Source organism: Xyrauchen texanus, chromosome 9 (genome assembly GCF_025860055.1).
Source record: "Xyrauchen texanus isolate HMW12.3.18 chromosome 9, RBS_HiC_50CHRs, whole genome shotgun sequence".
NCBI lineage: Eukaryota > Metazoa > Chordata > Actinopteri > Cypriniformes > Catostomidae > Xyrauchen > Xyrauchen texanus.
The window spans coordinates 39,375,654-39,390,911 of NC_068284.1; the positions used below are offsets into that span (position 1 = coordinate 39,375,654).

Genomic DNA, 15,258 nt, shown 5'->3' on the forward strand with positions numbered 1-15,258 from the left:
TAAGGAGGAAATTTATGGGTAACCTTTGCATCCTCACTTTAATGTGTACAGTAGGTTGTACTCTGTACTTTACATAAAATATACAGATAAAGTACAACAGTACCAAGAATACATTTAATGAATTAATTAAATGTAGTTATTTGAAGTAAACAGGTCAAGTGTGCATTACTTAAATCACTTGATTTGTTAATTCTTTGATCAATTATCTCAAAACATTCTAAGCTGAAAGAAATTATATCAATGTAACCTGAGTTCAGGATGGGGATTATTACTTTTAAAAAATGTATTCCACTACAAATTACAAAATACATGCTTTTTAGGGCAAGTTTCCATAATTTTTTTGTTAAATAAACTTGTCCGGGCCACCCCTCAGCTGTCAATCAATCGCTGTGCTAAAACAAGAGTTTAAACTTGGTTGTTTATGAGTGGCTTTAGGACGTTATAAAAAAAGTGGATACACGATCACGAGAGCTTGGATCTTCTTTAGTGTGTCTGATATCAACACAGATGACAAGCACGAACGTCTCGGTTACGTACAGTACGTAACCTTGGTTCCCTGAGACGAAGGGAAGGAGACATTGCATTTACTAACGCATATAGGGAGTGCCTTCATACACTACCTATTTGAAACCTCTCTACAATAACGGCAGTATTCTAATATTGAATATGGTGTTTGAGCCTCGCCTGTTTTGGTGCAAAACTGACTACTCATTTTGGTACAAATTGACAGGTGCACAGACACCATTTACTCTGAGTCTTGTGGTGCGGCTAGTGTTCGCAATGTCTCGTTCCCTTGGTCTCAGGGAACCGAGGTTACATACGCAACCGATACGTTCCCTTACGACTTCAGTCCACATGACATTGCGTTTACTAACACACATGAGGAACAGAATCCCATCACGCCTCACTACACAACATAACTTCCTAGAGAGGAAACATGGCGGTGCAGTCGTTTGGGACGGCGATCGACATGTGTATGCTGCAGTGAGTGATCCTCATGATGGCCAGGAGGAGAGCACTCATAATGAATATATGAGCTATAGCCATATATGAATTACTCCTTATGAACCCGGCCGGGAAGGGAGTTTATTTATAATGAAGTGCTTGTGACTTTAGAATTCTAACAGCCTGAATGCAGGCGGTTGTGTAAATGATGCGAGCCCGTACTTAAAAGGGGGCATAAGTGTGTATATATATATATGGCCAATGAATAGCAAGTGCTCTAAACAGAGAGGACTTGTGATGAAAGAGACGTTATATCTAGGTTGTAAAACCTTGCAAACGTATTTTGCGAGGACCATCCTGCTGCAAAACATATGACTTGTAAGGACACACCATTTGTCCATACCCATAAGGAGGCCATGCCTCTAGTTGAGTGTGCTTTAACACCAATTGGGCAAGTCTGACCCTGCGAATCTTAAGCCAGTGTAATTGCATCGACAATCCAGGGAGAAAGTCTTTGATTGTAGACGGAACGAGGGCGATTCGTGAGCAAAGCGACTTGAGTCTCATGTCTCAAGTGGCTCTCTAGATATACAAATATATATTTATACTTATATAACTTATATTTATAACACACAAGTACAAATTTTGCTTTAAAAGGATACTCTACACCTGCCGACACGCTGCGGAGAATCAGGATGCTGAGGTCCATTCACCAGCGAAGCGACGAGCGCCGAGGCGGAGTGATGTTTGCCGGAGCACTGCAGGGGAGCGAAGAGTCTTCTCGTGGCCGTGAAGATTCCGTCCGCTGACTGGTGTGTACCGACGGTGAACGTAGAGGGCTTCGAGACAAGAGATAATCGCTGTCTTGAATGAAGAAATTCTGAGGAAATGGTGTCTGTGGACCTGTTTTATAATGGTCAGTTTCGCGCCAAAACAGGCGGGGCTCAATCACCATAGCCAATATTAGAATATTGCCATTATTGTAGAGAGGTTTCAAATAGGTTGTGTATGAAGGCACTCCCCATATGCATTAGTAAACACAATGTCAAGTGGACTGAAGTCGTAAGGGAACACCTGAAGCTCTTTTAATACAGGGAATACACTAAAATAATGGATAATTCTGCTTGACATGTTGCGTTTGTGCTTAGATTATATTTCAACAGCATCTGGAAGAAACAGTGCGGCATTTTTTGGGGGGTTTTCTTGTCTTTTCTGACTTTGTTGTGCTTTTATTATTTTGCAATAACACTCTGACACAGTGATTGATGTATATTGACCTGAAATCAGAGACCCTCCTCCGAATCCGAACACAAGTGGTCACAGGAGACACATTTAAGTGACCAGGTGTAAACAGCAATGTGTCTCAACTGACCACAATAGCAGGGGCGAAACGGTCCGGTCAACTGTGATACCTGTGGCAATTATTTTTCTTTATAGTCAACTAGCTATGTTACATTAAAAAAATACTCAGTAGCCTCATGCACAATTATGTATGTACACTGTCAGAAAAAAAATTGCTGGTAAAAAAACTGGTACAACAGCTTGTCACTGGGGCACTTTTAAATTTTTACACCTTAAGGTACTACTAATATGTAGCCTACCCTTTAGGCACAGATTCGACACTTAGGCCTAATGTACTAATATCTACCCTTTAGTTAAGGTTCAAATACGTTCCAACTGACATATAAAGGGTACATATATATATATATATATATATATATATATATATATATATATATATATATATATATATATATATATATATATATATATATATATATATATATATATATATATATATAATCTAAAACCTATTTAACTTATTTTGAAAAATATTTAACTTGAAACGGTTGCTTGCTCTGTTTCTTTAAAATTACTAAAACTTGTTTGATATTTTATTCTATTTAATGCAGTTTTTGCGGTTCCATTTTGTTTCCATTTTGTTTTAGAAGTGTCTTCTCGGTGTGTGTGATTATATAGAGTGTCTTCCATCTCTCGCCTCACGGTGGCGTCCGAATCCTGTCAATCATCCCTCCTGGAGTCCAAGTGTAGTTTCCAGGCACCGGCCAGTATGGAGCGCGTGGGAGCGGAGCAGTGGGAGTGCGCGTTGGCAAAGTAGCCGCGAGCGTTCTGGACGAGTTCGTTCGCGCCGCGGCTCTGGAACAAGTAACTTTGACACACAACTCCTCAACAACAGCAGTGACCCTCACATTTAGCATATTTCACCCAGTTTAGTACACGGAACACCTGGGATATCGCTTCAGGTAAGTTCATATCGGTGATATGTGAAAACACGGACGGTTAAATGTGTTTTCTCTGGGTTGAGTAGATTTTTGTACCGCGTTAGCAGTTTAGCAGGTAGGAATGAGAGCGAACCTTTTTCTTCAGGTCTCCTCACATTTTCTCTCTTGAAATAAACACATTCATACAGCATTTAACGCCGCTTAACGCCGCTTTTCATAAACGAGAAGTATTTTATTGGCTTTTATGATGCAATGGAAGTTTGTAAGGGCACTTTTTGTCGTGAAACGCAAGCTGAGAACTGAATCTGTCTCACACAGGTGAGTTTTAAGGAGTGTTGACTCACCTGAGCGGAGTTGTTCACCACCGATTATACTCTTCGCTTTTGTGTCAATCTGGTTTTATTGTATTTTATTGAATGGAGTTTGGACTCCTTTTGTGTAATGTTTAGGTTTGGGTTATTTTGGATTGTTTTACATTTTTCATTTGACATTGATGTGTCATTGCCTGAGACATTATTCTTCAGTTTTATATGTCATGCAAAAGGAAACGACAAGGTAATTACATTTTTTTAATGTCATATATTGATGGAAATGACAAACTGTACAATTTCTACGTGCTGTCATTTAGCGAAATACTATGTACTTTCCTTAAGCATTGGGTTAAAACTGCATGACATCGCACAACTGTAGCTTTCCAAAAAAGTGAGAAAATGACAACAAGCATTTTTGTTGTCATGCTGACCGGTGGACAGTGTGTTTGTGAGTGATTGTGTTGGATATAGGAGGTTTCTGTGTGTAAGTGTAACTACTGTCTGTCAGATGCTTTGGTCTTACTGTCTTGTTAAACTTGAATTTAGCATTATTTTGTATTGATTTACCTGACTTTACCGTTTTTCATCTACTGTATTTTTCCCATGACAAATGTCTGTGTTTTAAAGGCAGCGTGTGTTTGTTCATATTTTGTCAGTGTGACAGTAAATGGTAAAATTATGACTCATCAGATCTCTCAGAGAAATTCTGGAAAGTGTGTGTCTGGTCTGGCTCTTGTGATTGAAACATGGTTGTTCTTCTGGTCCAAAAACATGAAAGAAAGGTTTGAAAGAAAGAAAGACTCTCTCTCTCATCCTAAATATCCTGTGCTCAGACATTTCACCACAGGATTTACACTTCCTGATGCCATCTCTCATTAGATCAGGCTTCTGTTAAGTAAGCCAGTGTTTAGTTGCTGTGTTCAGCGGCCTCTGGCTATAATGCAGGTGTCATGATGTAATTAGTCTGCCTGTGAAATTGTAACCATTTAAAACGATGTGTATTATTATAGCCACTCTACATATTAACATAACTTGACTGGCTTCACATAAATAACATATTTATTAGTAGTAAAACAAAAAACATTCATGCATTAAAGGCATGTTGTAGGTAGGGATGTCCTGATACCATTTTTTTTTTTTTTTTGAGTACGAGTACCAATACTTAATTTATGGTACTTGCCATTACTGAGTCCAATACCTGTATTTAAAAAATTATTTTTTTTGGATATTCTCCCAATTTGGAATGTTCCGTTCCCAATGTGCTCAAAGTCCTCATGGTGGCGTAGTGACTCGCCTCAATCTGGGTGGAGGAGGACGAATCTCAGCTGCCTCCGCATCTGAGACCGTCAACCTGTGCATCTTATCACGTGGCTTGTTGAGCGCATGGAGACATAGCATGTGACCGTGTGTGGAGGCTTCACACCATCCACCTCGGCATCCACGCACAACTCACCACGCACCCCACTGAGAGTTGAGTACCACATTATAGCAACCACGACATGGTTAAACCATGAAAATGGTTAAACCATGAAAAAAAATGAAAATATAACCATTAATTTACTACATAATATTGTATTATATTTTATCAAATGAAGTGCATATATACAGAACCTCACAGCACAATCCATAATACAACATTGTATTTATTTTTGTCAAATAAAGTGCTGCACTACTGAGATATTGCTTAAAGGTGCACTCAGTAATTTTTTCCTCATCAAAAAGTGTAACTCCTAAAGACATGAAATGCAATTTTGCAATATATATGTTGGAAATCATGACCACTCACATTAAAATGAAGACTCCAGTCATATCAATAACCTTATAAAAGCCGTCATGGCAAAATCACCATGTGTTGTTCAGAACACTCTTGATTGATGTTTTGTGGTAAAACAGAGCTTGATTTGGACCACTTGGATGAGACAAAGCAGTCGATACCATCTGATGTGAGAACACTGCCATGAGGCCCACTATTGAAAATAATCATGCAGCAAAAGCCCAGAGACAGATTCTAAACAGTTCAGAGTAATTCAGTCCAAAAATTAATTAGTCCTGGCTCAATCCACAGGATACAACAAAAATATTGATACAACCCTCTATAAAGTTATCAAAATTTAGAAGTGAGAGCCTTGTGGTCAGTGTGGATTTGACATATCAAGCTGTGGTGCTCGTGATATAGACCTAGGTTTTAGTCCAGTCGGGGTCATGTTCCATTCTAATCCCCGCTGTCCTTCCCTTGATTTTCTTTCCTCTCTCAACTATGTCTGTCAATAAAAGTGTTAGAATCACATGACCAGCCGAATACTACTCGTTTAACAGTAACTGTCCTATTATTTGACACTTATTGATTAAAGTAATTATGACTAACTTCGAATACTAGATTTCTACAATGGCATCTGAAATGGAAAACTATTGATTATAAATTATGCTGCATCCAAGCCGGTAGGTGTCAGTGTAAGTCCAAGATGACACAAAGACAGAAGTTACTGAGTGCACCTTTAAATGTAATACAATTACTATTGAATTATTATTATTAGTAGTAGTAATACGGTGAATATTACATAATTTTACAATAGTGATATATTTCTGTCATACACTTAATTTAATTTAAATTAAGCTTTTATTATGAAATGTTTCTGTGTAATGACGGAGTGACACATGACAAGAAATGCTGTTAGTCACAAAGACACGCGCTTGAAGAAACACATTTCATTATATTTTTAAGTACAGACAAAAGAAAAGCCATCAATGCTTGTGTCTAATTAGCTCATGTCCCGTCACGTGCAACAGTCTCGTGGAACAAGCACATTTAAAGAGTTTTCACTTTGTTTTTTTTTCCTCTGTTTGTAAGATTAACATTGTCTATGAGAAAGCTGCTAATTATCTCAGATCATCCCTGGAGGTTCTGTGAGTTTAATTTGCTTTATTTCAATGTGGTTGGCTCTGCAGGTTTAATAATATATTTCTTTGTATTAAAGAAACTTAGACGATAGTGATTAAATCATAAAATAATACAAGACATGTTCACCTTGAACCTAAAATTTAGTTTTCTTTTCTTTAGACATCATTAATGGTATTACCAAAACACAAATTCGATAAGAACACACATTTGGCAGCATTATTTTGGGAACAAAAGGGAATTTATTATTATTGTCTTTACATTTGTAATTGTCTTTAGTTCTTAATCTGTAGGCTATTAGTTATTTTCCACCTGTTGTAGTTGATGGATGCTTGCGTGATGGCAAATGGGGCCATTGGAGACAGTAAATGTTTGGATTTGGGGAGGTGTTTAAATAAGATTTTTGATCACTTTGTTATTTTATTTTTATGGATTCATTCTATTATGTGTAATAGTTATTAAAAATATTTACAAAGTTATATTGACACACATCATAAAATGATTTTTCTAGGATTTCTAATCAGGTAGTGTATAGAGTACCCATTAAAAGTTCTATGAGCCAATGGAATTGCTATGATGTCACATGGGAACTCGATTTGACCTGTGGTCTCATTTGCTCTTGACACCGGAATAGCATTGATAGGGGTGGGCAATATGATTAAAATCTTATATCACGATATGAATAATTTTCTAACACGATAACAAAATATATCAAAATAGTATTTTTTCTGGAAAATCAATAAAAATGTGTTTTATAGATTAAATAACTATATTTTAATGTCTGTTTTTGGATAATCCATTCAGTGAATTAAATACTTTATATGAAAACTATAATTTTCTCCTTATTTGGATCTTGATTAATATAGTCAAAGAAAAAAACACACTCAACTTGGTTTTAAATCAACCTTACCATAATGAACATTTCAGTCTAAACTTTCCTCAAGAAACTCAACATCTTCTCAAAGCAATGCAGCAAAGAAAATAAAACATAAGAAAATATAATCCAATGAAAATACAATCTTATAGGCTCTAAATTATTTAAGTCATCTCTATAGAGAATATATAAATATCTGAAGGCAAACATGGTATGTTTATTTTCTAATATCTTACATAATTGAACAGAATTTTTGTAAGGGGAATGATGTTTATTATTTTGCCCTATGACAATTTTGCAGCTGTTAGAATGTTGGGCTGTCTTTTTAGTTGTTTGATTTCCTCCACAGCGCTGTGAGCTGGCATTCATAAAATAAAATGTAAACTCGGAAGCAAATAAATTATGTTGCCAATTGACATTAACAATCTATTGGACTATTGAACGGTGCTACAACTGTCTTATTACATTAATTGTTTTGGAGAATTTTGAAGATAAAAGTGGTCATTTTACAATGTATTTAAAACCCATTAATTATTCAATACATAGACCAAAATTGCTAATTTTCATACATCTAATTTTGTTTATCATTTATTAAAAACAGAACATTTTCAATCTTAACAGATTTTAATTAAAAACAAATGAGCGCTGTCTGCGACTGCTTGTGTCTTTCATTATTTCGGCATGAACCAAAGGAGAAATGCATCCAATCATATGCAACTATTTGCTTATATACATTTTTTTTCTCACTTTGAATCTTATGAAATTCAGTAGTTTTCAAGGTAAATAATGAGATCAATATTTTAATAAAAACATTTGGTACCAATATTTTTGTGCGAATATCAATCCTCTCGATACAACTTCAGTATCTGATGATACTTTCAAATTCAGCTTCCCTGCTGCCTTTCCTTGGGTTGAGCTCAGTCACTTTTGTAAGGGGCCTGGTATGCATAGGTTTAATGATATCTAAATAAATCAATGTAGAAATGTGCAGTATGTATTTTAAAACTTCTATAGTATTTTTGAAATTTGCCCATTCCCAATTTAATACGATTCGCAAATTTATCTGTGGTCAAACCCAAGCAGCCTGTATAAACTATATAAACCTGTATAAACCCAAGCAGCTTGTATAAACTATATTTAATGCAAAAATGATTAAAGATTAAAGATTTCTATAGCTGTTTAATAAATCTACTGTATGTATGTGGTTGAGAAGAGCAAGAGTGTGGGTGTGTAAAGGTGTGAAGAAAATCACTGCAGTGCCACTTGTGGTGATTGTACAATTTATGTCTGACCCCATCATCGTGTCTCAGGGAGAATGTTTAATAGAGTTGCTCATATGCTTTGAGACAGTCAAAGATATATCAAATGCTCTATACTAGTAAGACAGCATGTCAGCGTCCTTGTCTAACTCAATGAGATATAAGCAAAATCTCAACATAAACATTAAAACTGTCCGAATGACACCATGGCAACTGTAGCAAAGCTTCATTAAATGTTTCTTTTCTAACCAGAGCATCTTTGCACAACTGCATAAGGATGAAGTGCACCAAGAGCTTGTAAGTTTCTTTTTCATGGATCTTAAAATTGCATACAATTTCTGCGTCTTCATAACCACTTAAGCCAGGCATACACATTGCAAGGTTTGACACTCAGGAGGCCGTGAGCCCCTTCACACTTTACGAGTCAGTTTATCTGATAAGCGTACAGATGCAGTGGTATACAACACCACTTAATGATCTGGCGAATTTCGGAGCAATCGCACACATTTTTGCACTATTTATAAGCGTCATTATAAGACATAAAGCCAGAGGAGGACATTGCTTTCATTCATTGTAGCTTGCGATTTAGAAATAAAAAAGAAGACTGGCATGTTTGGGGGCTACATTTGCTGAAAACTTAACTGCCGATTAAAAAAATATATGGATAATTACTACAAATTTTAGTCGAGTGTTTCAAAACTTTTGACCGGTAGTTTATGTGATTCCCTTCATACTGCAAAAAAGACCGGCCCTGAATCTAGGCATGATCAGCTGATCTCCAATCACATATTTAAGATGAAGATCAGCCAATTTAGATCAGTGGATGATCGATTGGTGCACACCTAATGCCTGACTACAAATGCCAGCATAAATTTCATGCCAACCCAAAATAATTTTGTGGACTGTGGTGTTGAAGGCAGCACTAAGATCTAAAAGCACAAAAAAAAAAGATTCAGTCCGAGGTCAGATGATAAAAAGCAAGTCAATTGTAACTTTGACAAGTGTGGTTTCTTTACTATAATGGGTCCTGAATCCTGATTGAAGTTCTTCACCGATACCATTTCTCTGTAAAAATAGTAAACTTAGTTCACTCACTTTCTGGGATTTTAGACATAAATGGGAAATTTGAGATTGATCAATAATTATCCAATCTACAGGACCAATATGTGGGTTCTTGATAAGGGGGTTAATAACTGCCATCTTAAAATTTCTGGGGGCATGTTATAAAAATAGAGAGGTCGCGGTGGCTCCCACATGAGTGCGGCTATAAAAGTGTGGCTATTTAAGTGTCGGGTCAGAAGTCCTTTAATTTATTTTCAAGCATATTGATCAAGCAAGGCATCGTTGTTTCTAAGTGACTTCTTGTTCTAACCTGTTCTTTAAAAAGACACCTCTTGCTTCTACTCTATGTGGCAGCCTACACACTGTAGATTATTTTTAACAGCAGAATAAGAATATAATCATTGTAATAAGTGACACAGGCCTAGGCTAATTCACAATTAAACTTAACCATATCACAAATATAGCTGGAGATTTCTTTCATTATTGTCCCGGACATGCGGACAAGCGTTAACGTTGAGCTCTGTTGTCTACACGGGCCTTAAAGTGAAACCCGACCCATACCCGTGACAGTGTGGCCCAATCCTACCCGCCCAAACGGTAACTTCAGGTTTTAAGCCCGAACCCGACCTAAACCTGAAATCGCTCACTGACTTGATAATTTATTCTCCTAACAAGTACAGTTGCAATGGGCTGTATTTTATGTAAGCATCATAGGCAACATTCGTAACCATATTGTGACACCATTTTAATGAGGCATGGCAGCCCCTAAGCACATTAGAGCAGAAGGGAAAAAAGCATAGCCTTATTATTTATCAAGTGCTGAAATTTTGCCTGGTGCAGAACAATGTGGTATAATGCTAAACAATGTAACGGTCAACTCTTTGTAGCCTGAACTTGTTAAAAATGTTGAATCTTTGTTACACATCTGCTAAAAACAATGTAGACGCAGTGCGATGAATGAAATACTTCTCGACATGTGTTTTTGAAACTTAAGTTCTTTTTAACTTGACACTTAACCATTTTCCACTGACGGTTCAGGGGCGGGTTTCAGGGCCGGTGCAAATTTGCAAACTGTTCCGTGCGTTTCCAAATCTTAAATAAATTGAAAACTTCAATGAGAGTACAGGGAGTATAAGAGACCCAAGCAAAAGTGGCAGTGGGGGAGCAATGATGTCTTGGACTCTGTGTTTGGACACCATATTACATAATATTGAATTCAGTCTCAATTGAGATAAACTCCCGAATCACTGCGTTCTCTGCTGGTGGTCGGTAATTAATTATATATACCAACTTTGTTAGCTTACCTAACACTCTTCTCTTCTTATTTTGTGCATTGTTTTGTTCAGAAAGAGGATTACTTATTTAGTTAGGAAGATCGCTGCTATCTGTTATGTAATATGGTTGGGATTCTCAAACAAGACGTAAACATAATATTATATGCTCTGGCTAAAATCCAAATATAACCATCTGCTCCATCAATGTTAATAATGATTCTACTGTTACAATTGAAAATGTTTATATATATGTAATTACGTTACCTGTCATATGGGCATAGTATCATCTCTGGCAATCTTGATGAGTAATGTAATAATGTTTGATTGCATTTCTCTGTATTTTTAAATATGTCCTCAAAAACAGAAGTTAAAACTGTAGGCTACACAAACACTGTGATGCACCATGTTTGAGGTAGTCACATAAAACCTACCAAGCAGCTTTATGTTACGGTTCGACTCTCATGTTAGTGCAAAACATGACTGGTTTACGATAGGCTTCTGATTGCCCAGCCGGCACAAAAACCATGTTTATTTAAGTATACAATGCAAAAAAAAGCATGCAAAAACACGTTCGTTGGGAAAAGCCCCTAACCTGTCCATTTGAGCATGTCTGTGAGTGAGAGCGCGTGTGCGAAACAAGTTCGGTAGTCCTGTTTATTTTTTAATTAATTAAAAACCTGAACCTGACCCAAACTTGACCCGAAACCCAACTAGTTCTCAGTTCCTGTCGGGCCCGGGTAATTTTACAGCAGTCAAGGGAAACCATTAGCAATGTACATGTGCTTGTAAATCACTCTTCAGTCATTTACCACATCACTTACTTCAATAAGCAAGTTAAATAAATGACCATGTCTGTAATTTTTAAACTGTTAAACAACTTCACTTTTTGTTTCACACTCTGAAACAGACATCAGTCACTGGTATTTCTAATAAAATGTCTTCCCTCTTTGTCTCTTTCTCATTCAGCTGTATCCATATCAACACACCGCACGCACCTCACTATGCTCCTTTCTTCCTGCTGATGACCTTTGACCTCTGGCAACGATGGCAGACCGCCCGTTGGCTCCTGGTCAGAGGTACATAGAGGTGGAATACGACTATGATTATAAATCCAAAGACCGTTTAATCACCATTAAACAGGGGGAATGTTATCTGCTAATAAAGAAGACCAATGATGACTGGTGGCAGGTGTGCAAGGAGGAGGGCAGTAAGCCCTTCTATGTTCCGGCACAGTATGTACGAGAAGTGCGACGAGCTCTCATGCCCCCTCCAAAACCCCTCCCGCAAACAGGGTTGGGGGCAAGAGGGGGAACTGGAAACATTCGGCCATCTGCCCTGGATATCCAGCGATCAGATGAGAAGAAGAGCCCATCCCCCTCCACTGGGCAAAGCACCAAGTTATTGCCACCCAGAGATGACCGGGGCAGCCCGGGCAGCCCTACAGGGCATGCCCCCTACACACAAATAAACACAACCCACGGTTCGCTTCCTCTATTGAGAGCAGAGTCCCCAAGTCACAAAACTGATGGAGAAAGGGACAAAAACAGGGAGTTGGAGAAGCGGGATCAAGGACGGGAAAAAAGTGCAATTCAGGAAGAGTTAGCCAGAGAGCGAGGAGGCTTGGTTAAGAACCAAAATGACTCTGAGTCTGGGGAAGAGCTCAGCAGCGGTTCCATCGATAACCTGCAGGTGAGAATAATTTGTAAACCTCCATGCAGAGTATAACTGCAATTAGTTGCTCCAGACTGCAACTAAAATGGTTTACCAAAAATAATTGTTTTAACATCTAGTCACATTGGCGACAGTCGGGTTGTCATATGCGGTTTTGTCAGATATCATCTTTGGAGTTTTTAAATACATCTTTAGAGCGTGCACCACCAGTGTGTCTCGTAACGCTTTTCACACGTTCTGTTGTGATAAGCTTGCTAGTCGCTACACTGCACACAGCAACAAACCCAGCTCGAGAGAGTCATAAACAAATTACTCTTTTGAATTAGGTCTTTTTCATGAATCACCCAAAAGAACTGATGGTTTGAACTCAGGAGCTCTGGTTAGCAGTTTGAATCAGTTTCACATCTGAGAGTGCAGGCATTTCAAAATTAAAGGTCCTGTAGTGTGTACTGCTTTTTTCTTCTTCTGGTGATTATTATTCATAAATATATATATATATATATATATATATATATATATATATATATATATGAGATCAAACTTTTGACACTTAGGACAATTGAGGGACTTTTACGCAACTATTAGACAAGGTGCAAACATTCATTGATGCTCAAGAAGGCAACACACTACTATATGCATACTATACTTGTAAATATCTGTAATGTAGATTCTGAAGGGCAGTACAAAATAAAAAAATCTTTTATGTCTTATATTTGTATAAATTGTGAAAGGGGTGTGAACATCTGAGACAAAAAGGAATGCAAACGTATCCTATATACAATATAGTCTGTTTATTAAACCTCCGATTAATGGGTTATCAGCTTCTTCCTTTGGCTTTCAATCTTGTTTCTGAACAGCAGTTCTCTGATTTGGCAACTAAAAACAGCCATTTGGCTCCGGCCAACAGCCATGTTTCAGTTTAGCAGCCAGTTGCTTCTAAGTCATTTTTTTAGTCTGGAGCCCTGACCCCTACTGATCTCTTCAATTTTTTCCAAAACCTTGCTTGGCCATTACTGTCTCGTACCCCTTTTGAACAACTTAGAAGAATAAAATTAACACTATTTCAGTGTTTTGAAAACAGATTTAAGGAAAATCTGCAGTTTAAAAACATTATTTTTTTTCCTGTTTGATACACTTTAATTCTGCAGTTTTTTTTTTTTTTTTGAGGTTATATTTGATACCCTTAAATATCTTGTGGTGGGGTGAGCAAGAGACAGACACAGTGGGTCAAGTCTCTGAGAGGCGTTTACTGGAAATAATAAACATAAAATGTCCAAAAAGGGCAATAAAAATGTGCAAGGTGAAAAGTGTCCAAACTAAAGGGGAATCTGGCAACCTCACGGTGAAAGGGACGTTGTGTAGGGATGGGGAGTGTCCACAGGAGGATCCAGGAACAGGGTCAGGCATCCACATGCACTCCCCTCCGTGGCACGAGTGGCGGCAGTTCCTTTGGCAGCTTAGCTTCCCTGGACCGTGGCGAGTGTGAGGGGAAGGAAGCATGCCGCGACATATGTTCCAATCCCCCGGTGTCGTAACTAACTCAGCCGGTACCCTCCCCTCTCTGCTCCTGGACATGCAAGGACATCAGTGTGTGCAGACAAAGAGATAGAAGACAGTGTTGTAATCAAATGAGTCCGCCCATAAAAATTTGTCCGCATCTGACTTCATAGCGATTCTTAGTGATTCCATTGCTCATAGAACTTTTGATTAGTACTATATTCACTGCCCGAGTAGAAATCCTACAAAATCAAATATTGATGTATGTCAATATAACTTAGTAAATATGACATTTAATGACTTTTAAATAATTTGTTACACATAATTGTATATCAACACAGCTTGTAGATTGTGAAATTTAAATTTCTTGTTCTGCTTGTTTTTCAGTTAGCTTACATTTGTCAAGCCATGTGCCATATAATTACTGAACCACAATATTACAAAATAATTAACATGTTTACACACCTTAAAATCGTATATGCACACCAGCTATTATGCTGGAAAAATAATTGTGTCCTGAGCAGGTTTATGTACATTTAGCTAAAACCAACTTTCCTAAGACAAGTCTTTTAATGCATGACTGTTTACATTTTTTTTTTAAGCATGTTAATTAATTATCTGAAGCCAGTCGAGTTATTGTTATATCTATAGTGTTTTTCACCATTTCGGCAGCGTTAATGAGGCTCCTCTCACTTTAGTTGTACCTCATCATCCGCTACCCTCCTCGTCTCAGCCCACTCCCATTGTGAGCCTGGCTGAAAGATGGCCCTAAGAGGCGGGGCGACGAAGGTGAGATGGATGAGCGGGTCGTTCTGCCACAACATAAACAACTATTTGTGAAACATTCCTTTCAATGGCTCTGTTTTGAGCCGTAATTACTCAGTCAGTTTTAATTATGGCTATGTGAATAGATTTTCTCTTTTGCTTTAACTCTCTCTCTCTTACACACACACACACACACACACACACACACACACACACACACACACACACACACACACACACACACATACACACACACACACACACACACAGGGTCACAATACCTCTCCTCTTTGAACCTCTTATTTTTGTAATCTCCTCCCTCTGTTTTTCTGTCTTTCCTCCTGCTGCATCATCACAGCATTTCTGCTAAACAGCGACTGTTTGCTGTTTTTTCATCATGGCATGTGTAGGATGAGATGAATGCCTTATTTTAAATGCTCACTCACTCTCACCCTCTCTCT

General features: G+C 37.8%; 1 protein-coding gene across 3 annotated transcripts in view; it reads left to right on the forward strand.

The window, feature by feature from the left end:
• The first annotated feature begins 3,039 nt into the window (after nt 1-3,039).
• LOC127648861 (rho GTPase-activating protein 12-like) overlaps nt 3,040-15,258 on the forward strand; it is a 54,098-nt gene continuing 41,879 nt past the window's right edge. For all 3 annotated transcript variants that reach the window (XM_052133659.1, XM_052133661.1, XM_052133660.1), the window contains exons 1-2: nt 3,040-3,209; nt 11,831-12,553. In XM_052133659.1, coding sequence (XP_051989619.1) covers nt 11,909-12,553 — 645 coding nt within the window. In that variant the 5' untranslated portion in view covers nt 3,040-3,209; nt 11,831-11,908. The remainder of the gene's footprint in view (nt 3,210-11,830; nt 12,554-15,258) is intronic.